At 38.4% G+C, this 22,914-nt stretch overlaps 1 protein-coding gene across 1 annotated transcript in view; it reads right to left on the bottom strand.

Moving 5' to 3' along the window:
* Positions 1 to 202: 202 nt before the first annotated feature.
* Positions 203 to 22,914, bottom strand: part of HSPA4 (heat shock protein family A (Hsp70) member 4) — a 53,879-nt gene continuing 31,167 nt past the window's right edge. The window contains exons 8-19 of the mRNA XM_027546508.1: positions 20,486 to 20,562; positions 19,132 to 19,283; positions 14,810 to 14,916; positions 14,068 to 14,201; positions 12,616 to 12,797; positions 11,502 to 11,591; positions 7,992 to 8,144; positions 7,000 to 7,125; positions 6,114 to 6,221; positions 4,520 to 4,639; positions 2,577 to 2,738; positions 203 to 2,403 (exon numbers count right to left, since the gene is read on the bottom strand). Coding sequence (XP_027402309.1) covers positions 2,200 to 2,403; positions 2,577 to 2,738; positions 4,520 to 4,639; positions 6,114 to 6,221; positions 7,000 to 7,125; positions 7,992 to 8,144; positions 11,502 to 11,591; positions 12,616 to 12,797; positions 14,068 to 14,201; positions 14,810 to 14,916; positions 19,132 to 19,283; positions 20,486 to 20,562 — 1,615 coding nt within the window. The 3' untranslated portion in view covers positions 203 to 2,199. The remainder of the gene's footprint in view (positions 2,404 to 2,576; positions 2,739 to 4,519; positions 4,640 to 6,113; positions 6,222 to 6,999; positions 7,126 to 7,991; positions 8,145 to 11,501; positions 11,592 to 12,615; positions 12,798 to 14,067; positions 14,202 to 14,809; positions 14,917 to 19,131; positions 19,284 to 20,485; positions 20,563 to 22,914) is intronic.

The following is a 22,914-nucleotide window of genomic DNA, read 5'->3' on the forward strand; positions in this document are numbered from 1 at the left end:
ACTGGGCTGAGACTCAGCATGGGAGAGTTGAGTATGGAAAGAGAACTACTTCCTGCCACCCAATGTGCTGAGCCTTGAATGTTCTTCAGAATGGAGATCACTGACAAAAGTTAACAACTTGGAATTTAGCTACCCTCCAGAGAAATTTTTTATTGAAAACACAGACACACACACACAATTATGAAATTAAGAAAACCATTCCTTAAGCGTGTAAGACAGGTTTCTTTTTATTAAGTTTTCCTAAACTTGTCTCATGTTTACTGAATGTTTTTCTTTGTGTAAGAATGTAACCTGGAGCTTTAACAAACCAATTTAGATAATGCAACCTGGATAAATGTTTGTCTGCACACAAGTCATCAACTGTTACTCTCTGGTCTGGTCTCCATGTAAATTCAATTGGTCTGCAAGCCTGTCTAAACAGAGAGCAAGAAGACCACATCATCTTAATTCTAGTTTAAACCTCAAATTCAACCCCATCCCAAGTCCCACACCCTCCCCACACACAAAAGAAAATTTTTAGAAGAAATGGCCATTAAGGACTGAGTCAAGTTGCATAAGCATTGGCTTAATCCTGCAGCCAGCACCCCAAAGTAGCTCCTGGCCTCACAGCAGGCCAGCTGAACTCTTGAAGCTGGACAGGTAGAGAATGGACAAAGGATGTTCTAAGAACAGGGCCAAGTCCTGGTGCTGTGAGGCTTCCATGCATGCTTACACACCAACATAAATACACTTCCACCTTCCTCCTCTAAGCAACGTTTCTGTACAGGACTTTAGAGCTTATAACAGTCTGAATTTTTTAGTGCAGAGATGGACAGCAACTCATTCTAAATATGCAAGGTATACTCTTATTTCTAACAACATAAGTCAAAAGTAACAGAGAAGCACTCTGTTATACAGATTAACAATTATTACAAAGGTCCAAAATGTAACCAACAAAGCTTGTAACAGTTTCTAGGGCAAGGACCAGCTCTGGGCTCTAATATACTACAGGTTTCCCTTAGAGTTCCCCAAATGCCTCACTCCTATCAACACCGCCCAAAGCACTGCCACAGGGAATGCTCTGGCGCTCCTGACGGTGACCGCAGAGCAAGAATGAGGCACTGCTGAAGTCAGGCACCACACTTAACACTAACTTCAGACTCATCCAGTACAATCCAGTGCATCTTAGTTTTTTGTACAGTCTGTCAGCCGTTTAACACATACACATTGGCAGATTCATGACAGATGTTAACGCTTAACACATAAGTGACTGTGAATGAGCCAAAAAAGAACTTAACTCTTGTCCTAAGACTTCACGCTATACCTCAAATTTACACAGAATATCTCTCACCTGAACAAGCAGGCCAGGATACAAATCTTTATACCATAATTAACAAGAATCAATCCCTCAGTTAAATTTACCATGCCTATATCCAACAATACATCTACCCAATTCTAACCTTCTGAAGAGAAAATTATTTAGACTTTGATGCTTGGGATATTAATGAACATACTTTCAGAAATATACATTCTCAGGAAGAACCTCCAGGTTTAAAATCCTCAGTTAACAACCTGCTCCAGGTGAAAGGGTCTATTTCCCCAAGAGCAACACACGGCATTTGTAATGGGAACCCCTTTTATCTGGGAAAGATGGGAAGATTGGGGGGGGGGGGGTCCCAGGGGAGCGGAGTGACACGTGAAGCTCAGAGCACACCTTTGTTGTTCTACGTTAATCTACGCCATGCTCTAGCCCTCAGAAACAGAGGGAGATCCCTCCCCCATCCCCACACCAGGCGGGGAGCCTTTGTGGCAACCTCCACAGCAGAATTTTTAAGCACAATTAAGAGTTCCTGTCATTTATGTCATAACAAAAAGTTTGCTTGATAGCTAGGTATAGCCTGTGCTATAGCTCAACTTTCTAAAACAAACTTCTCTTTGTATAAGCATGATTAAACATAAAAGGAGTGAAGCATAAGCTCAGTAAGACTAACTGGGCTTCTAAATAGTACCATTATGAAAAAGATACAATGCACTTCATTTCTGTATCTAACTATTTAGAAGTCAAAATGCTCCATACATTACTGATATCCCCTCCCCCTCAAGTCCCCTAAAAACTGACTAAGAAATCTCCAGTATTTAATTGCTCTAGTTGATATTTAGAACAAAGTTGACAACTTAAAGCTTTATAATAGTCTGTTTTAATATAAACAATTGTTGGAATCAATCAATGTCCATTTCAGGAAGCTTCTTGTCTGAATCCGAAGGCACAGCTGTGTCTGTACCCTGCTCAGCAGCCTGAGGGCCCGGGTTGTCTCCTTGTCCATCCACTGGTCCATTCTGCTCTGCATTTTTTTGCTCCTCTTTTGGAGGTTCCACTTTGGGTTTGGGCTTTGAAATTATAGGGCTGCAGATACTCGTCAGCTCCTAGAACAACAGGAGAGAAAACAGTGGTTTTTGTAATTTTACATAGCATACTAAAATCAAAGCCCACCCTCTCTTATCCTATCCCCAAGATGTAACCAAAGATGGAGTAATGAAATTCTCTATTAATAATACCGACTAGAAAAAACTATTAAATCTTTAAAATCATGAATTACTTTAATTTTAGCTTCAATCTCTTTTGCCTTGACAACTGGATCCATGGTCAGACTCTGCTTGTTCTGCAGATTCAGCTTGTTATTCATCCACTCCATGGCCTCATTCATGCTTTTTTCCACCTTCAGCATGTCAGCAGCATCCAAATGATCATACTGGTCCTCCTATAACCAGAAGCCAACCAGACAAGCATCAAAGAATAATACAGTCCCTACTCAAATACTGCCTAGTTCTTCAGCATCTTCCAAAAAGCTACAATCTTTCCGAAAATGAAGTCCATCTAGCCTCACAAGCTATACATTCAATTCCCTAAAAATTCAATAAAGGAAAGTAACCTCAATTTTTAACACAGAGAAAATGCATTTCAAGGTCAAAAGGAATACACAAGGTGGCAATTAAAAGGTTTCAAAAGTATAAACAACAGATGCTTTACACAAAATCTTATAAATGTAATTTTGCAAATAAATAAATATAATTTTACAATGCAAAAAAAGGCCATGTCATTAGATATGAGACTGGAGGTTTAGGTATCGAAGTTAAGAAACAAAATAATTATGAATACAGTTTTTTAAAAGAATCCTTTCAGAAGTAAAATTTAAAAATTCATCTTTTTAGAAAGCTTAGTTTATTATATTTAAGTTTCTTACATGCAGATGACACCACCCTTATGGCAGAAAGTGAAGAAGAACCAAAGAGCCTCTTGATGAAAGTGAAAGAGAGTGAAAAAGTTAGCTTAAAGCTCAAAACTCAGAAAACTAAGATCATGGCATCGGGTCCCATCACTTCATGGCAAATAGATGGGGAAACGGTGGTTGACTTTATTTTTGGGGGCTCTAAAATCACTGCAGATGGTGACTGCAGCCATGAAATTAAAAGACATTTACTCCTTGGAAGGAAAGTTATGACCAACCTAGACAGCATATTAAAAAGCAAAGGCATTACTTTGCCAACAAAGGTCCATCTAGTCAAGGCTATGGTTTTTCTAGTAGTCATGTATGGATGTGAGAGTTGGACTATAAAGAAAGCTGAGTGCCAAAGAATTGATGCTTTTGAACTGTGGTGCTGGAGAACACTCTTGAGAGTTCCTTGGACTGCAAGGAGATCCAACCAGTCCATCCTAAAGGAGATCAGTCCTGGGTGTTCACTGGAAGGACTGATGTTGAAGCCGAAACGCCAATACTTTGGCCACCTGATGCAAAGAGCTGACTCATTGGAAAAGACCCTGATGCTGGGAAAGATTGAGGGCAGGAGGAGAAGGGGACGAAAGAGGATGAGATGGTTGGATGGCATCACCGACTCAATGGACATGAGTTTGGGTAGGCTCTGGGAGCTGGTGATGGACAGGGAGGTCTGGCATGCTACCGTTCATGGGGTCGCAAAGAGTTGGACACGACTGAGCAACTGAACTGAACTAGACACTGACAATACATCAAGAACCTAGAGTATAAAAGCAGAATTAACCAAACTACTGACCAAAGTCTGAGAGCAACCCAGACCACAGGCCAAATCCCAGCTCCCCCAAGAGTAACCTGGGTAAGGATTAAACCACCTATTTCATAAACGTACTGTGTAGATTTAATGATATAATATATTTTGGAGTATCATATAGTACTCAAGAAAATGATACCCATAGTTTATTGTTGAAACAGTCCTACAAACTAAATTATTTGTCTAATGTGTTCTAAGACCAGACTAGAGCAAGTTAAGTCACTAATGAAACATTTCATAACAAGAAAAGGAAACTGAGTAATACTGCTCAATTACTGAGTCTCCTTACTAAAGAGAAGCAGCAAATCCCAGTTGTTAATAAGGTTAAATAAAATATTATACGACATTAACATCCAAAAAGAAAACAATGTTATTAAATAACAGAAAAAACTGCTATGAAAATGTCTCAGAATTCTACCAAAACATTAGTAGGGAAGAGGAAAAAAAGAAAAGATACCTTGTTTTTGAAAGAGCTGATTACTTTCATATACTGTTGGATTTGTTTCCCTAGTTCGTCAAATAATTTTGGTCTTTCTTCAGATTCCTGGAATCGCATCTTAATAGGCTGACCTAGATTCTTATTAGAAGAGAGAATATACAAATTCTTCACATGGGAGTTTAAACTAACAAAAGCAGTATTTTTCTACTAAGATTGATTATGAATTAAAATTCATTTAATCTCTGTGTTCTATATATAAGAAGTTGAATATTTTTCCCCAGACAGTCGAAATAGTATCCTCAGGCTTCATTAGAATATACATCAATTCTGTTCCATGTGGAGCCACTTCAACTTGTCACCTGAACCCTAGTTCTCAAAATACACTGGGGAGACAACCAAAAATGAGATGCCTCCTGACAGTGATATAAAACACTGGATAGGAAGTACACTTGCCAAAAATGTTTAAATCTGTATCTTACAAAGCCTCCAGCTCTAACCATAAATTTACCAATAAGATAAAACACCACAGGGGTGAAAAGGAGTAAAATATAGACTGGGAATAAATTCTCCAGGACAAATGATTCAGTTTTTTCATCAACTAAGTAAAGAAAGAGAAACTGATGGGAGGAGAACTACGGATACAGATTTAAGAGATATACCAACACAGTGTATGGGCCCTATTTGGATCCTGAGTCAAAGAAGCTAAAACATAATTTATGAAACAACTGGAACCTCAAAACTGACTGAACATATGGTGATATTAATAGTGATGTTAAGGAATTTTTACACATGTGATAATGGTACAGCATAAGGTTATATTTTCTTTTAAATACACACTGATATATTCTGGGGTTAAATATAACCTAAGAGACTTGCTTAAGAATAACTGGAAGTGGAAAGGAGCAGATACGGACCAAAACTGGATATAAGCTGACAACAGCTGAAGCTATTATTCTGTCTCCTTCCATGTGTTAAACAAGTCCCATAAAAAAAAAGTAAATAAAAAAACTCAATGAGCAGGATCTCACTGGAGACCCTTAACATTCTTGCCAGAATGACAGGCAACTGCATGTGCTTACTGTCCCTGAGCAATTCCATTCCAAAGGTTAGTCAACAATGGAATAGTTTAGCAAGAAACTAAGTAACCACAGAAATGGAAAAAGTTCTTGTGTACTTGCATCTTTTTCCAAACAAGAGGCCTCAACTTTTTAAATAATTCTTTGGACTTTTAATTCTGAAGTGTAACTATCACTTCTTTACATACAAAACCAGTCACTTCTGCTCTATTGAGAATCGAAGCTGTATATACACAGCCCTGCTCCAACTGCACTGCCACTGCCTGTTAGAGGACAGGAATACATCCTGTTAGTCTTTCAATTTCTTGACATTAAGAACACACTCAAGCTCCAATTCAGTGAAACATTTTATGTCTGAACTCAATTTTCAGAAAAATTGTTTTGTTATCATCAAGTTAAAAAAAAAAGAGTGAAACTAAGTGATAAAAAGTATAGCTTTTCAATCACTTTCAACCTGCCTTCATTTAACATGAGAATTAGAATTTTGAGGTATTCTCCATGCAAAGTACAACATTTCGCTTTCAAGAATCACTTACTTTTAATTCAGCCAATTTATCCACGTAAACTTGCTTTGGCTGGTCTTCTCCATCCTCATACAACCAATTTTCAGTATCTTCTAGTTTCAAGGTAAAATTGTTACGGTCCTAAAGATGAAGGAAACAATTGCACAATTAAGTCGATCAAAAATTAGTTGATTCAGGAATAAAGAAACAGTCACAGACCATGATACATCTGGATTTTCATTAAAACATGAGGTAGTTGGGAGATGGGGATATAGGAAACAAGACTGACACAATCTTATTTTGCTTTATAGGTACAAGGGGGTTTATTACATTATTTTCTCCACTGTAGGAAACATTTGGGTATGTTTGAAAATTTCAGAATTAAAAAGTACATTTAAAAATAAGTGTGTTAAGAGTAAATAACACTGTATTGAAAGCAACTAAGAGAATAAATCTTAAAAGTTCTCATCACAAGAAAAAAAATCAAGTATGTGTAGTGACAGATGTTTAGACTTCTGATGGTAATCATTTTACAACATATATAAACATCTAATCATTATGCTGCACATCTGAAACAACTAAAATGATATGTCAATTATACGTAAATCTTTTTCTAACAAGTGAGTTAAAATAAGCATCAGGAGAAAAGTGAGCTTTTTTTAAAGAAAAATCCTAGGTAAATTATAGCATGCAAGTGTATCAAAAAGTGACACACCAAAAAAAAGTGATGCACAAAGACTAACCTTTAGGAAACACTCCACCAATACTATATAAAAAAAACAATATAAAACTGCCCCCCCCAAAAATATTTTTAATCATTTTACTGTATACCTACAGATGCAAAACATCACTTGTAAGTACATTTAAGGATCCTCCCAGGAAACACAAAATGAGCAGACACACGGCGGCACATACTTACATCTTCACTCACAAACTTCTCATATTCACCACTCAGCTTGTCTCTCATTTCGTACACATATTCTTCTACTGCATTCTTAGCATCATTCCTCTCTTTCTCTAGTTTATCCTGCATGATCATCTTACCCTGTGAACAGTAGTCAGACATTCAAAAAACTGAGACAATTTCCTCTTAACCATTAAGTAATATAGTAATAGAAGTTAAGAGAAGCCTTCTTCCCAAAATCCTTTTAGTTCTGCAAATCATTCGAGAAAAGAGCTGGAGGCATTAGTCCTCAGTAAATTATGACGATCAAGTAAGAGTTTCGTGGGTATGCTTAGGAAAAAAAGAGCAACAGAAGAAATAGCAAGATGCTGAAACTCAAAAGTAAAAATAAGGAAAATGCTAGGACAAGAACTAAAAGAAACTATTAGCTCACGGTCACAAGGTGGGTATAACCTGCTTGTATTACATACCCAGGAAAAATAAAAATTATTCATATAGTATAGATGCTAAAGATTCTATAAAACTATTCTAAGACCCAATGTACCTATCATAAGAAACCTCAAAGACAACAATTAATTGAATAATTGTGCCCCAAGGTCCCAAACACTGCATCACTCACCATAACCAGAGTTACATACTGACTGGTAACAGAAACTAATAAACAGAACATTAAGGCTACTCTGAGTTCTCCCACTGATCGACTTCCCTGACCCTGGCCTCAAACATCGCAATCTCTAGTGAACAACCAAACTCACACACCCAAAAACATGAATGATACCTCCCCGAAATGTTAAAAGATTTCGTAAGAGAGTTTTTAGCAACAGACGTATCACCATAAAACAATTTTGATGATGTATCTTGGGATCTACTAAACTTGTCCTCCAATACCCCAAAACGTTCAATTATTCCCAAACCCCACACAATGCATAAAGGTCACTAGACACATTTGAACACTATGGTCACATTACTGTTCTAGCTTATTGCTCTAGCAGACTTAAAATAACCACCTCATTTTCAATGTATAAGTTGAGCATCTCTCTGTCTATCTGCCATAAGAGCTGATTCTCAATTGGCAGGTCCACAGTACTGGTCTTCACTTTTGCCTTCTTGGCTTGAGGTGGTTGGTCCATCTTTTTGTCTTTTGATCCAGCTTGAGAGGTCTAAAATAAGAGAAATCATTAAGTACACACATACAGACTCCAGCTTCCAAATGGGTCATGTTTCAAAGGTTGGTTTTGCTTTTTTACTAACTTAAGTTTGTTTTCTTATAATATCTGCAAAGTTAGAAATATATGAATAGTCAAATCCATAGAGATAAAAAGTAATGGTGGTTCCCAGAGGATGGGGAAAGAACGAATAGAAGAAATGAATTTTGGTTAGACAGATGAAAGAAGTTCTGGAGACTGATTGTATCACAGTGTGATTATACTTACTACTGATTTGTACACACATATACACTTATATACATACATACACACACACATAAACTCCCATAACCCCACCATCAACATACCATTACAATTAAATATTCTCTAATTTTCTTCCACTCTTATCTAAACATACAAACGTGCATAGGAAATGAGTAGGGAGAGGGTAATGAAATTTTTAAGGATCAGAAATACAGCAATAAGATGACTTCCAGAGTATCTATACCTATTTCGATTCTCACAAGGAGTAAGAGAGTCCATTTCGCTGTACCCTGGCCACAAAGAAGAATTCATTTGCCGTGATCTATTATTTTCATTGAGGCAATAACCTTTTCTTACACATTTATAAGGTACATTTATTCCTCCAAATTGCCTAGTCATATTTCATTCACCATTCTCTTGGGATCTTTGTGATTTTTCCCCCCAGTGATTGACTCTTCTAGATTTTTTCTAATCTTTTATTAGTCTATGCAAGCTTTTATTTTTTAACCCATCCATCTTTCCCTTTGTGATTACTTTCACTGCTTTCATGCTTTCAAAGCTCCTGCTGATTCACAGATTAGAAAAATATTCATTCCAGCTTTTTTTTTTAATATTTATTTCCTTTTGGCTGCGCTGGGCCTTCATTGCAGCTACACACAGCCTGTCTCTAGTTGTGGTGCAAGGCTTCTCACTGAGGTGCTCCTCTTATTACAGAGCAGCAAGCTCAGTAGTTGTGGTGCACAGGCTTAGCTGTGTGATCTGTGGCATATGGAATCCTCTTGGACCAGGGATCAAACCCATGTCTGCACTGGCAGATTTTTAACCACTGGACCATCAGGGAAGTCCCATTCCAGCTGTTTTTAATTCTTCATCTGTAACTTTCAAATAATCTGGAATATAATCTTCTTTATGACATGAGGCAAGATTTCAAAGTCATTTCCCCACCTCCTGTCCAAATCTTACGTCAGAGCTGAAATTTATGTTATCATTTGTATTTTATTTCCTTTAAAAACAATACTACAAAAGGTGTCAGTTCCCAAGCCACCTCACGAAAGGAACCTAAATAACTCCATGAAACTTCCCACACCTCTAAGGCCTGATGGGGGGAGGAGGAAAGGTCAGGCCCACCTCATTCCTTTCTCCTCCCCCACCTTCAAGAACAAAGAAAAATAGGTATTTCTCTCCCCCACTGCTGCCCCCAACCCAGGCAACAACAGGTCTTCACCTCCGAAAAGGCCTACAAGACACTAAAGCATCTGTCAGCATGATTTCCTCTGTCCATTATTTTCTCTTTTTACAATTATTTGCAAAGTTAAATTAATTAAAGTTTGTTAACCGACATGAAAATGGGTACCAGACTTGAGCCTCCTAAAGGCTCTGCCAAACTTTTTTAAATGCCACAATCAGAAATACCTTAGGAGGTGAGATTATACCCTGCAATGTCATACATAATTTGTAAGAAAAGCTGTTTTCAATGCTGATGCCAAAATTTAAACATGAAAACTGAAAAGTTAAAGAAGAGGTTGTAATGCACCCAAAAATGTTACACATTCATTTCAATATTATTTACAAACTGTATGTCAATATATTATTATTTTGAACAGTATTTCAAGGTAAAGATAAGTTTCAGAAGAGTTGACAAAATTTGAAAAAATCGTGTTTCACTATTAGTGAAGAGTAAGTTATGGGTAAGATGACTATTAGTAACAGCAATTCAGAAACCAGCATGAACCAATCACTAGTCAAACTAGGGCTTCTGAGTGCTTTCTTCCCACATGCCATCCACACTAAAGTTCAAAGACCATCTTGCCAAACACACTTTCCAAACACACTACAAAATCTTGCTTTAAGACTTCAAATATACTGGCAGAGAGGGGATTAGCAGCATAGTCTCGTGAGTGGGACTGATGGGTGCTGCACAACCTTAGCCAAGTTTACAAGGTCTTTTATTTCCCATGGACTTCCCGAGGACCCCAAGGCTCACTGCTAACAGATTCACACTGCTTGAGACAGACATTTCAACAATAATACAGTCCTGTAATCTCAAGCAAATGATTTCAAATTTTCTCCTTTCGATTTCTTTTGTATTAGGCTACGTATCAATAGCTCGGGCCGTTATAAATTACCTGGAAAACTACAATAGTAAATAGTAAGACTCTGAAACTACACTGACATGACAGAGCTACAAGATCTGCAGAAATCTAGTTTTATCAAAGTGGGAAATAAAGTCCACCACATAGCTCTCAATTTCACCCCACTGCACTGAGAGCTTTTGGTCTGAAAGGAACTTAAAAGCTTCAAGGCCTAAGCGAATTTATATTATGTTAAACACTTCAATTTTCAATATTAAAATACTGATTGGTAAGGCCTTGCCCAGGGATTTTCCAGTTGAATATTTATTTAAAAAAAGAAAATCACAATACTCAGACCATTCTTAAATGGGACAATCGACCTCATGTAAAACTGGTGTGTAAATCAAAAGAGCATCTCAGAATTTGAGGCAGAGGGACGTAAAGCTTCAAATTTAGAGATCAGTTTTCTGGCTTCTTGGAAACTAAAGCAGAAAGTTGTTACTTGTTTTATGAAAGGCTGTTAAGTATTGTGGAGTTAATATTATTGAGTTTTATCTCTATGCAACGCAGAACTGAAAGACCTCTGTATTCTCTCTCTTCCTGATACACAGTGTTATAAACAGCTCTTTAGGGGAATGTTACATTGATTTCTTAAATTATAAAGACTACATGTCAAAATTATGAGAACTGATATAATTTTGCCTTTAAGAGTACTAGACTGGAACTTGTCATACATTATTTAAGGAAGACTCGGAGTGTTTCATTAATGTTTACAATTTTAATATTTCTAAAGGCTGTTAAGGCAGCCTGAATATGATAAGGCAGCAACCTGATATGTGCTGAAAGCCAAACTTTTAGATTAGGGGGATTTTTTTAAACAAAAAACTATTCTAAATAAATTCTATTTCAACACCAAAAAAAAAAAGGACTGTTCAAAGAAATGAAGATTTCTAATCCCCTTCCAAGACATAATATGTCAGGTCAAAACCATGTATGTAAAAAGACAGCAAATCACACTGTAAAATACAATTTATACCTCCATTTCTTCAGACTCCACCCTATTTTCTGCTGGTGTCTGCTGCTGTTGCTCTTCAACATGTGGCTCCTCCTGGTCCACTTGCATCTTCTGAAAAACAGGTCACATCGAATTCTGAAACTAGGAAATACTAGCGAAAGACTAAAGCAACTTTCACGACACAGTGGCAAAATCACAGGATATGGAATTCCTGCTAATTACCAGCAATCAGACAAACCAGACTCTTAATTCCAGCTATAACATATATGTTATACTTAGAACACAAAAGTTTTCCTCTCTGGATCTCAGCTACCACATCTGTACAATGGAGATAACATTTGCCTGACCTTATATACAAAAGAGTGGTTACAGAACTACATTATAAAGCCATAGCAGTACTCAGAAGTATGTAGTGTGGCAATATTTAACACAATAAAATCTGAAGAGAACATGAGTTTCTCCTTGCTTCCTCATGAACACATTTCTCTCTTCTTACAGAAGTTTTTAAAATCAGACATTTCATCCTCAAAAGTACAACCACTGTATGCATTAGGGAAAGTGGACACCTTGAAAATTCTTTTAGAAGTGCTTAAAGAACAAAGCCTGCCAATAATAAAGATGTCTGTAGAGACCCTGAATCACACTAGCTTTCAATGCCTACGGCGTATTATAATAGCCTCGGAGGTTTTTAAAACCAACACCTACCTGGGCTGTAGCCCAGACCAACTTTAACAAAATCTGTGGGGATGAGACCTGAACATCAGTTCATGCAGTTTTATAAAGCCTTGATTTTTACACACAATAAGGACAAGGCCCAGTGCATGACTCCAACAGATGAGTGCGAATTCTACGCTACCTATGGAAATAATCAACTGAGACTCAGCATTCTCCAGTAATCACAAAAGAATCAAGAATAACTCAAATTGACAAGCGCATGGTCTAAAGGAGGAAGCCGACTATGTCCCATTTCTATACAAATTCCATATAAATACTTTGTGCTAGTTCACACATGATGGGCTATGCATGCAAACCTACTCTCAGCAGCTCTGTCACCCTATTTGCTAGAATTTCTAGACAAGTGTCACCTCTGAGCCATTATAAATGGCCTAAAATGGTATAAAATTATCTAGATTACCTCTTCCTCCTTTGCATTCTGATCTGTTTCCATCGGTTCCTCATTTTCCTCAAACTTGTGCACTTCCACTAGAGAGGCACTGGACACACTGAAAATGCCATGGACATTTACTCGAACCTTGACTTTCACTTTTGAACTGGAGCCATCAGACTGAGGAGTGACTTTCTGAACTGAGAACTGAGCTAAGGATGTATGAAAGACAAAAGAGAACACATAACCTAAGAGGATGAATTCAAACACAAATATATGCCCATACTGCCAGGTTATGTCCATTTCTCAGTGAAAGGTCAGTAGCACAATACTTCAAATAAGCAAAGTGGGCACTCTTAGAATCTTAATACATCATCAGATTTCTCCTTCTTTCACATATAACCAAACTTTTAATCATCTTCTCCCAATTAAGAACTCAAGTATCTCCTAACTCTTCAAACATGTCCTTCCCTCCAGTCCCTTATCCCAATTCATCTTTATATGCTGCTGCTGCTGCTAAGTCGCTTCAGAGTAAATTCCTAGAACAGATTGGTCACATTTTCATCTACTGAAAATCCCAAAGATTCCATATTGTCACTTATTAAGAAACTGCCATTTCTAGATTCAGTTACTATACTAGCGTTTTGCTCATGTTTTTAATGTCATAAAACTCTGTAAACTATTAATTACCATGTTTATTTCTGTTTTACAAGTGAGGAAAACGCAGTAGGTTAACTTTCTAAGCTTCTAAGTGCCATTCAGGATGTTCCTAATACTTTACGCATGTACTCTAGTTCTGTAATTATCATTAACCCTCTAGATTCTCTCTCCTCAACTGTTATTATTTCCAGATACTAAGTTTCTCATAGTCAATGAAGAATGAAGACAACATGGTTCCATAGCCTATGACTGATTATCACAATCTGCTAATAATTTTTCTGTGTACACCTAACTCTATGTTAGGGTCAGAATTGAATACTTTCAGTAACCAGCATCACAGTATGCACAAAGTATAACAATAAATAATGTGCATTAACCAAGAACTACAGCCCAGGGAATTCCTTGGTGGTCCAATGGTCAGGACTCCATCATGCTTTCCCTGTCAAGGGCACAGGTTTGATTCCTGGTCAGGGAACTAAGAACTAATAAGCCACATGGTGCAGCCAAAAATTTTTTAACTGATTAAAATTAATTTTAAAAATCTTATTTAAAAAAAAAGAACTTCGGTCCACAGGAGGAGATCCAATTAAATAATGACCATCCTGCTGGTTCTGAACCTGATAATAAAACTGAAAGGTTTTTTTGTGCATGTGATTTAAAGTATTCAAATTTCAGTATATTATACTCACTTTGCTATTCCCATTCTGAAAGGTTTTTTTGTGCATGTGATTTAAAATACTCACATTTCAGTATATGATACTTACTTTGCTATTCCCATTCTCCCAAGTACACAATTTTTTAAATTCCCAACTCTTTACTTACCTATAGCAGGATCTGGATAAGGCAAATCTTGAGGAGAGCTATAATAAGCCTCAAGAGTGAAAGGTTCCTTTCTATAAAATGTGAGTACTTTAGAGAAAGGAGCAGCATGATTTTTTGAAAAGACTTCACAGTCACTGAATGGAGGAAAAAAGACAAACACAAATTTAGGACATTTCTAACACTTTTACCCAGGTATTCTAGTTTTGTAATTATTATACAACTCTAGTTACTCTTCTCAACTGGCATCATTTCCAGTTCATAAGAGTTTCCAAGAAAAACAAAAAATCTAAGTGTGTTTATGTAAAGTATCAGTTTTAAACACACACACACACACTTCGACACATGAAAGTAAAAGTTAAAGTGAAGTCGTGTCCGACTCTTCACGACCCTGGGGACTGCAGCCTGTCAGGCTCCTCCGCCCATGGGATTCTCCAGGAAAGAACACTGGAGTGGGTTGCCATTTCCTTCTCCAGGGGATCTTCCCAACCCAGGGATCGAGCACAGGTCTCCCACACTGCAGGCAGACTCTTTACCGTCTGAGCCACCAGGGCACATAAAAGGCACCAATTATTTCAGCAGGATCAAATAAACAAAATTAATAAGGACACAAACTTATTCTGATGAGTAAAGTAAATAATCACTTTGCTTCATGCACTATAACATAAGAGATTTGTGTAAGCTGAAACAGAGTATTTACCAAGACTTAACTTGTTAAGTACAAAAATCATTAAAAAAACATTACCTTGACCCTTCTTCAGCTGGAGAATTCCATCTCAGAGATATTGAATATGGTACTACATCAGTGATAGAAAATTCTCTGACTTTGAAAGCAGGCGATAAGATTGCACACTACAATAAGAATTTTTAAAAACTCCATTTGTCAAATAGGCATTATGAACTATATAAGACCTATAAGAAAAATGACTTCAGAAGAGCATCTACTTACATTAATAATTTAGCAGTATCTAAATAAGTGGTGACAACCCTTTGTGACCCCATAGACTGTAGCCAATCAGGCCCCCTGTCCATGGGAATTTCCAGGAAAGAGTACTAGAGTGCCTTGCCATTTCCTTCTCCAGGGGATCTTCCCAACCCAGGGCTTAAACCCAGATCTCCCACATTCTAGACAGACGCTTTACCATCTGAGCCACCAGGGAAGTCCAAATAAGCTCAGTCGTGTCCAACTCTTTGTGACCCCGTGGACTGTAGCCCACCAAGCTCCTCCATCCATGAGATTCTCCAGGCAAGAATTCTGGAGTAGACTGTCATTTCCTTCTCCAGGGGATCTTCCCAAACAAGGGATCGAACCCAGGTCTCCCGCATTGCAAGCAGACACTTTAACCTCTGAGCTACCAGGGAATGTTAACACAGACACACTGAAACCATACTCAGAGAAAACTAGTCAATCTAATCACATTAGGACCACAGCCTTGTCTAACTCAATGAAACTAAGGCATGCCCGTGGGGCCACCTAAGACAGGCGGGTCATGGTGCAGAGGTCTGACAGAATGTGGTCCACTGGAGAAGGGAATGGCAAACCACTTAACAGTATGAAAAGGCAAAATGATACGATACTGAAAGAGGAACTTCCCCAGGTCAGTAGGTGCCCAATATGCTACTGGAGATCAGTGGAAAAATAACTCCAGAAAGAATGAAGGGATGGAGCCAAAGCGAAAACAATACCCAGTCGTGGATGTGACTGGTGATAGAAGCAATGTCCGATGCTGTAAAGAGCAACACTGAATAGGAACCTGGAATGTCAGGTCCATGAATCAAAGCAAATTGGAAGTGGTCCAACAGGAGATGGCAAGAGTGAACGTTGACATTCTAGGAATCAGCGAACTAAAACGGACTGGAAGGGGTGGATTTAACTCAGACGATCATTGTATCTACTACTGCGGGCAGGAATCCCTCACAAGAAATGGAGTAGCCATCATGGTCAACAAAAGAGTTCGAAATGCAGTACTTGGATGCAATCTCAAAAACGACAGAATGATCTCTGTTCGTTTCCAGGGCAAACCATTCAATATCACAGTAATCCAAGTCTATGCCCCAACCAGTAATGCTGAAGAAGCTGAAGTTGAATGGTTCTATGAAGACCTACAAGACCTTTTAGAACTAACACCCAAAAAAGATGTCATTTTCATTATAGGGGACTGGAATGCAAAAGTAGGAAGTCAAGAAACACCTGGAGTAACAGGCAAATTTGGCCTTGGAATACGGAATGAAGCAGGGCAAAGGCTAATAAGAGTTTTGCAAGAAAATGCACTGGTCATAGCCAACACCCTCTTCCAACAACACAAGAGAAGACTCTACACATGGACATCACCAGATGGTCAACACTGAAATCAGATTGATTATATTCATGAACTCCTTATTGCCAAATTCAGACTGAAATTGAAGACAGTAGGGAAAACCACTAGACCATTCAGGTATGACCTAAATCAAATCCCTTATGATTATACAGTGGAAGTGAGAAATAGATTTAAGGGCCTAGATCTGATAGATAGAGTGCCTGATGAACTATGGACTGAGGTTCGTGACATTGTACAGGAGACAGGGATCAAGACCATCCCCATGGAAAAGAAATGCAAAAAAGCAAAATGGCTGTCTAGGGAGGACTTACAAATAGCTGTGAAAAGAAAAGAAGCGAAAAGCAAAGGAGAAAAGGAAAGATATAAGCATCTGAATGCAGAGTTCCAAAGAATAGTAAGGAGAGATAAGAAAGCTTTCCTCAGAGATCAATGCAAAGAAATAGAGGCAAACAACATATTGGGAAACACTAGAGATGAGGTCGCTGAGGGTTGGACACGACTGAGTGACTTCACTTTCACTTTTCACTTTCATGCATTGGAGAAGGAAATGGCAACCCACTCCAGTGTTCTTGCCTGGAAAATCCCAGGGACGGGGGAGCCTGGTGGGCTGCCGTCTATGGGGTCTCACAGAGTCGGACACGACTGAAGTGACTTAGCAGTAGAGATCTCTTCAAGAAAATTAGAGATACCAAGGGAACATTTCATGCAAAGATGGGCTCGATAAAGGACAGAAATGGTATGGACCTAACAGAAGCAGAAGATATTAAGAAGAGGTGGCAAGAATACACAGAAGAACTATACAAAAAAGATCTTCATGACCCAGATAATCACGATGGTGTGATCACTCACCTAGAGCCAGACATCCTGGAATGTGAAGTCAAGTGGGCCTTAGAAAGCATCACTACGAACAAAGCTAGCGGAGGTGATGGAATTCCAGTTGAGCTATTTCAAATCCTGAAAGATGATGCTGTGAAACTGCTGCACTCAATATGCCAGCAAATTTGGAAAACTCAGCAGTGGCCACAGGACTGGAAAAGGTCAGTTTTCATTCCAATCCCAAAGAAAGGCAATGCCAAAGAATGCTCAAACTACTGCACAATTGCACTCATCTCACAGGCTACTAAAGTAATGCTCAAAATTCTCCAAGCCAGGCTTCAGCAATATGTGAACCATGAACTTCCAGATGTTCAAACTGGTTTTAGAAAAGGCAGAGGAACCAGAGATCAAATTGACAACATCAGCTGGATTATGGAAAAAGGAAGAGAGTTCCAGAAAAGCATCTATTTCTGCTTTATTGACTATGCCAAAGCCTTTGACTGTGTGGATCACAATAAACTGTGGAAAATTCTGAAAGAGATGGGAATACCAGACCACCTGACCTGCCTCTTGAGAAATTTGTATGCAGGTTAGGAAGCAACAGTTAGAACTAGACATGGAACAACAGACTGGTTCCAAATAGGAAAAGGAGTACGTCAAGGCTGTATATTGTCACCCTGCTTATTTACCTTATATGCAGAGTACATCATGAGGAACGCTGGGCTGGAAGAAGCACAAGCTGGAATCAAGATTGCCGGGAGAAATATCAATAACCTCAGATATGCAGATGACACCACCCTTATGGCAGAAAGTGAAGAGGAACTCAAAAGCCTCTTGATGAAGGTGAAAGAGGAGAGTGAAAACGTTGGCTTAAAACTAAACATTCAAAAACGAAAATCATGGCATCTGGTCCCATCACTTCATGGGAAATAGATGGGGAAACAGGGGAAACAGTGTCAGACTTTATTTTGGGGGGCTCCAAAATCACTGCAGATGGTGACTGCAGCCATGAAATTAAAAGACGCTTACTCCTTGGAAGGAAAGTTATGACCAACCTAGATAGCATATTAAAAAGCAGAGACATTACTTTGCCAATAAAGGTCCGTCTAGTCAAGGCTATGGTTTTTCCTGTGGTCATGTATGGATGTGAGAGTTGGACTGTGAAGAAGGCTGAGCGCCAAAGAATTGATGCTTTTGAACTGTGGTGTTGGAGAAGACTCTTGAGAGTCCCTTGGACTGCAAGGAGATCCAACCAGTCCATTCTGAAGGACATCAGCCCTGGGATTTCTTTGGAAGGAATTATACTAAAGCTGAAACTCCAGTACTTTGGCCACCTCATAAGAGATGACTCACTGGAAAAGACTCTGATGCTGGGAGGGATTGGGGGCAAGAGGAGGAGGGGACGACAGAGGATGAGATGGCTGGATGGCATCACCGACTTGATGGACTTGAGTCTCAGTGAACTCCGGGAGTTGGTGATGGACAGGGAGGCCTGGCGTGCTGCGATTCATGGGGTCACAAAGAGTCGGACACGACTGAGCGACTGAACTGAACTGAACTGAAATAAGTGGTTTTATAAGTGTCTATCATTTGTCAAATCACCCATTAATCTAGCTATTCCTTATTATTTTTCCATTAATCTCAACCTTTATTTAACTGATGTATAACACTACTTCATGTAACAAATATACCAAATTCTAGTAGTATTTCAGGCCTACTTATGTTTCTAGTAAATTCTTTCATCTTATTACATGTTATATAGTACTAATAATTCCATTTATGAAGGCCACCTCTAGTATCAATTTTAAAACAAATGTTTCAGAATCTTAGACCTAAAATCAGGAGCTAGTCTCAGACTAGCTGGATACATTAGCCACTGCTGGACTGCTCCAACGACCTGTCAGTGGCTGCCTGTGAAAGAAAGCAAGCTCACCTGCAATGCACAGCCTCGAGTGACAGCTTCATCGGCATTTAGTGTTGTACTGATTTCTTTACCAAAAAATTTGCTGATCTTCTCTTTCACTGCAGGGATTCGTGTTGCACCACCAACTATCTCCACTGCATAAATATCTTCTTTCTTTAACTCTATTTAAAAACAATTAGAATAGACACTTAGATTAAAAGAATCTTTCAATTCATGTTTTACAATGAAACAAGAGAGCAATATCACATCTTATCACAACAAAATAATTCAAAAATATGTAAGAAAACCCACCACCACTCTTCATCCCCTCCACAGTAACACACACACACACATAAGTTTGTGCCATTTGGAAGCAGGTAGTTGTATTTTAATGCTCAAAACAATGAGGGCAGGGTGGCACAGCAGTCCTGAGATTTAAGAGATGAGGGTGAGGAATAACTAAAGTCCTATAGTGCAGAAGTCCTGCAATCTCAGAAAGACTCACACAAATAAGTGTTAAAACACCAAAAGTTAAGCTAGCCATAAAGAAAATAAAAGGCGGACACCAAGTGGTAAGGAAGGTCTGTCTGACCCAGCCTGACAGGCCTGTGTGGACTAAGACTAAGTAGACTTCAGGATACAGTCTGAGAGTATCAGTCGAGGGACCTCAGGGCTCTGCTGGCTCAGATTACGACACAGGTTCAGTCTCCTCATAACAGAAGGAAAGAGGGTACCACCCAAGGCTCTGCCGTCATTCATAAAATACCTCTTAATACCACCTGGCTTCCTGCTCACATTTTATGCAATAATCTCTTGAGTGACAATCTGTTGAGAAGGGCTATTTAAAGAAACGGGCTGTACCAGTATGAAAAGAACATACATTTGTCAAAATCCCTCCGTTTTCATATCTGAGCCTGTGTCAAGATCAGAGTACAAGAGTGGACTCTAGGAAAAGGTCTGTCAAAGATTTGGGAAACAACAGTAATATATTCTTAAATCAAACTTCTACCTTTTACCCTGAGATTAAATTAAGTATATGGTTATCATATCCTCCCCCTTCTTAGTCAACAAGATTCACTGACAGAAAATCCCACAAAACTACCACAGCAACATTGCTAAAGATTAATTTTTACCACCATGAAATACCTAAGACATTAAACCCATCTTTGAATCTGTCTGAATTATGTTTCTGGGGAAAACTATTAAGACTTTCCCAGATACTACTGGAGGTACTGCAGGGGGAAGATATTGGTAAAAAGAAGTTTAATATAGCATTGAAGTAGTTCATACAGTGCAAACTGGTACAACTGGGGATGGAGGGGTGGGGAGAGTTAACATTCTCCGGACAGCCCAAGATGAACAATTTAATCACAAAAATACTTACTGGCCTGTTCCAAAACACTACGAAGCGGTGGCTCTACTCTAGCTAAGAGATCATCACACATCTCCAGAAATTTGCCTCTATGAAAAAAAAAACAACAGGTCAAGTCACAGTCCACTTTTATGTAGAATAAATAACTATAATCAAACAGACATAACAAGCACTGGCAAAGATGCAGAGAAACTGGACCTCGTAGACATTCTTGGCAGGAACATAAAATGTTACAGCCACTTTGGAAGAGTTTAGCAATTTCTCAACATATTAGTGGAGAAGGAAATGGCAACCCACTCCAGTGTTCTTGCCTGGAGAATCCCAGGGTCGGGGGAGCCTCGTGGGCTGCTGTCTATGGGGTCACACAGAGTCGGACACGACTGAAGTGACTTAGCAGCAGCAGCAGCAGGTTTACAGAGAAATAAACAGAAAGTACAGAGAATTCCCATACACCTCTTACTCCCAACTCAGTTTCCCTATTAGCATCTTGCATTAGTAAGATACATTTCTAACAACTGATGAGCCAATACTGATACATGGTAGTATAAATTAAGGTTCTACATAATTTGACAAATGGTAGTATTCACCATTACCGTACCGTACTGAATAGTCTCACTACTCTAAAGATCTTCCATACTCTATTCATCCTTCCCTTCCACTGAACCTCCACTGAATCTTTTTATTGTCTCCACAGTTTTCTCTCTTCTAGAATGTCATATCATTATCACATAGAATGCCATATACAATGTCAAATATTTCTAGAATGTCATATAGTTGGAATCATACAGCTTTTTTAGACTGACTACTATTGCTTAGAAATATACAGTTAAGATTTTCCCATGTCTTTTCACAGAACGATAGCTCATCTAGAGTTTCTTTATGAGGTAATGAAAATATTCTAAAAACTGGGTTGTGGTAATGGTTGCACAATTCTATGAATATATTAAAACCCACTGAATTATAAATGTGTTAACTTTTACGAATTACATCTCAAAAAAAGAAAAACAGTAGAGGTATAGAATGCACCCACCAGAATGGCAAAAATTCACTAATACCAATATTGATGAGGATGTATAGCAACCAAAATCAAGTTTAAAATGACAGTTTTATTCCTAATATCAAAAAAGTGGAAAGAGTTGAGTCCAGCAGTAGGAGAAAATCTAAGTCTACAGCGTCACACTAGGCAGCAATACACAAGAACAGATGATACATGCAGCAACTAAGTCAGGGGTCCAAACCCGGGCCACAGACCAGCTCTGGTCCTCGGCCTGTTAGGAACCCAGCCACGCAGCAGGAAGTGACTGGAGGGCAAGCTTTATCTGTATTTACAGTCATTCCCCATCACTACCTGAGCTCCACCTCCCATCAGATCAGCAGCAGCGTAATAAATGTAATGCTCTTGCATCATCCAGGAATCATTCCCATCTTCCCTACCCCCAACATCTGTGGAAAAACTGTCTTCCACGAAACCAGGTCCAGTTGCCAAAACAGTTGGGGACTGCTGAGCTAAATGAGTATCAGTTTCATGCTGACCAAAGAAGTCTTACACAAAAGACGAAATACTGTATGATTTCATTTACACTTCTAGAAAAGGTAAACGTAATCTATGTCCCTCAAAATAAAAGACCTTATCAATGGCTGCCCTTGAGGATGGAGCACTGAGAAAACTTCTAAAAGGATGGAGAGTAGTGGTTTGTAGGATGCATGCAACTGTCAAAACTTAGCAAATGACACTTAAAAGTTGAGCATGTCTTTATGTAAAGTATACCAAAAACTACAAACGTTAAACTCTGGTTAATACGCATACTTAAAAGTGTCTAGATAGATGGCTTTGAGATGCATCAAAAGATAAAACTGATGGGTAGACAGAAGGACGGATAGATCAATGGGTAGGTGAAAAAACAAGTAGTTAATATTATCGGTAGAGCCTAAGTGGCAGGATAAGAATGTTCACTGTAAAATTCTTCCACTTTTGCTGCATATTTGAAAATGTCCATAATAAAAACATGAAAAACAAAGTACACAGAGCATTCTAGAAAGACAGCAGTGGCAGAGGTCGTTCCTTTTTATAAAGTTTTACTGAAATTTAAATTCACATACAATAGAAATGACACAAAAAGTGTCATATTTAAAGTGCACAATTCAATGGCTTTTAGTATATTCAGAATTGTGCAAGCATCACCACTATCAATTTTAAAACATTTTCATCACCCTAAAAGAGTATTTTTACCGCCATTAACATTATTCTTCCAACTCCACCAAAACCCTAGCCCTAGGCAACCACTCATTTTGGACATTTCATATAAACAGAATTAGACAAAATGTAGTAATTTTAACATTTCCTTCCTCTAGCATAAATTTTTCAAGGTTCATTCATGCTATACTATGCATCTATTCGACAGTTTTTAAATTGCCAAATAATATTCTATTATATGGACATA

This window comes from Bos indicus x Bos taurus, chromosome 7, assembly GCF_003369695.1.
Source record: "Bos indicus x Bos taurus breed Angus x Brahman F1 hybrid chromosome 7, Bos_hybrid_MaternalHap_v2.0, whole genome shotgun sequence".
NCBI lineage: Eukaryota > Metazoa > Chordata > Mammalia > Artiodactyla > Bovidae > Bos > Bos indicus x Bos taurus.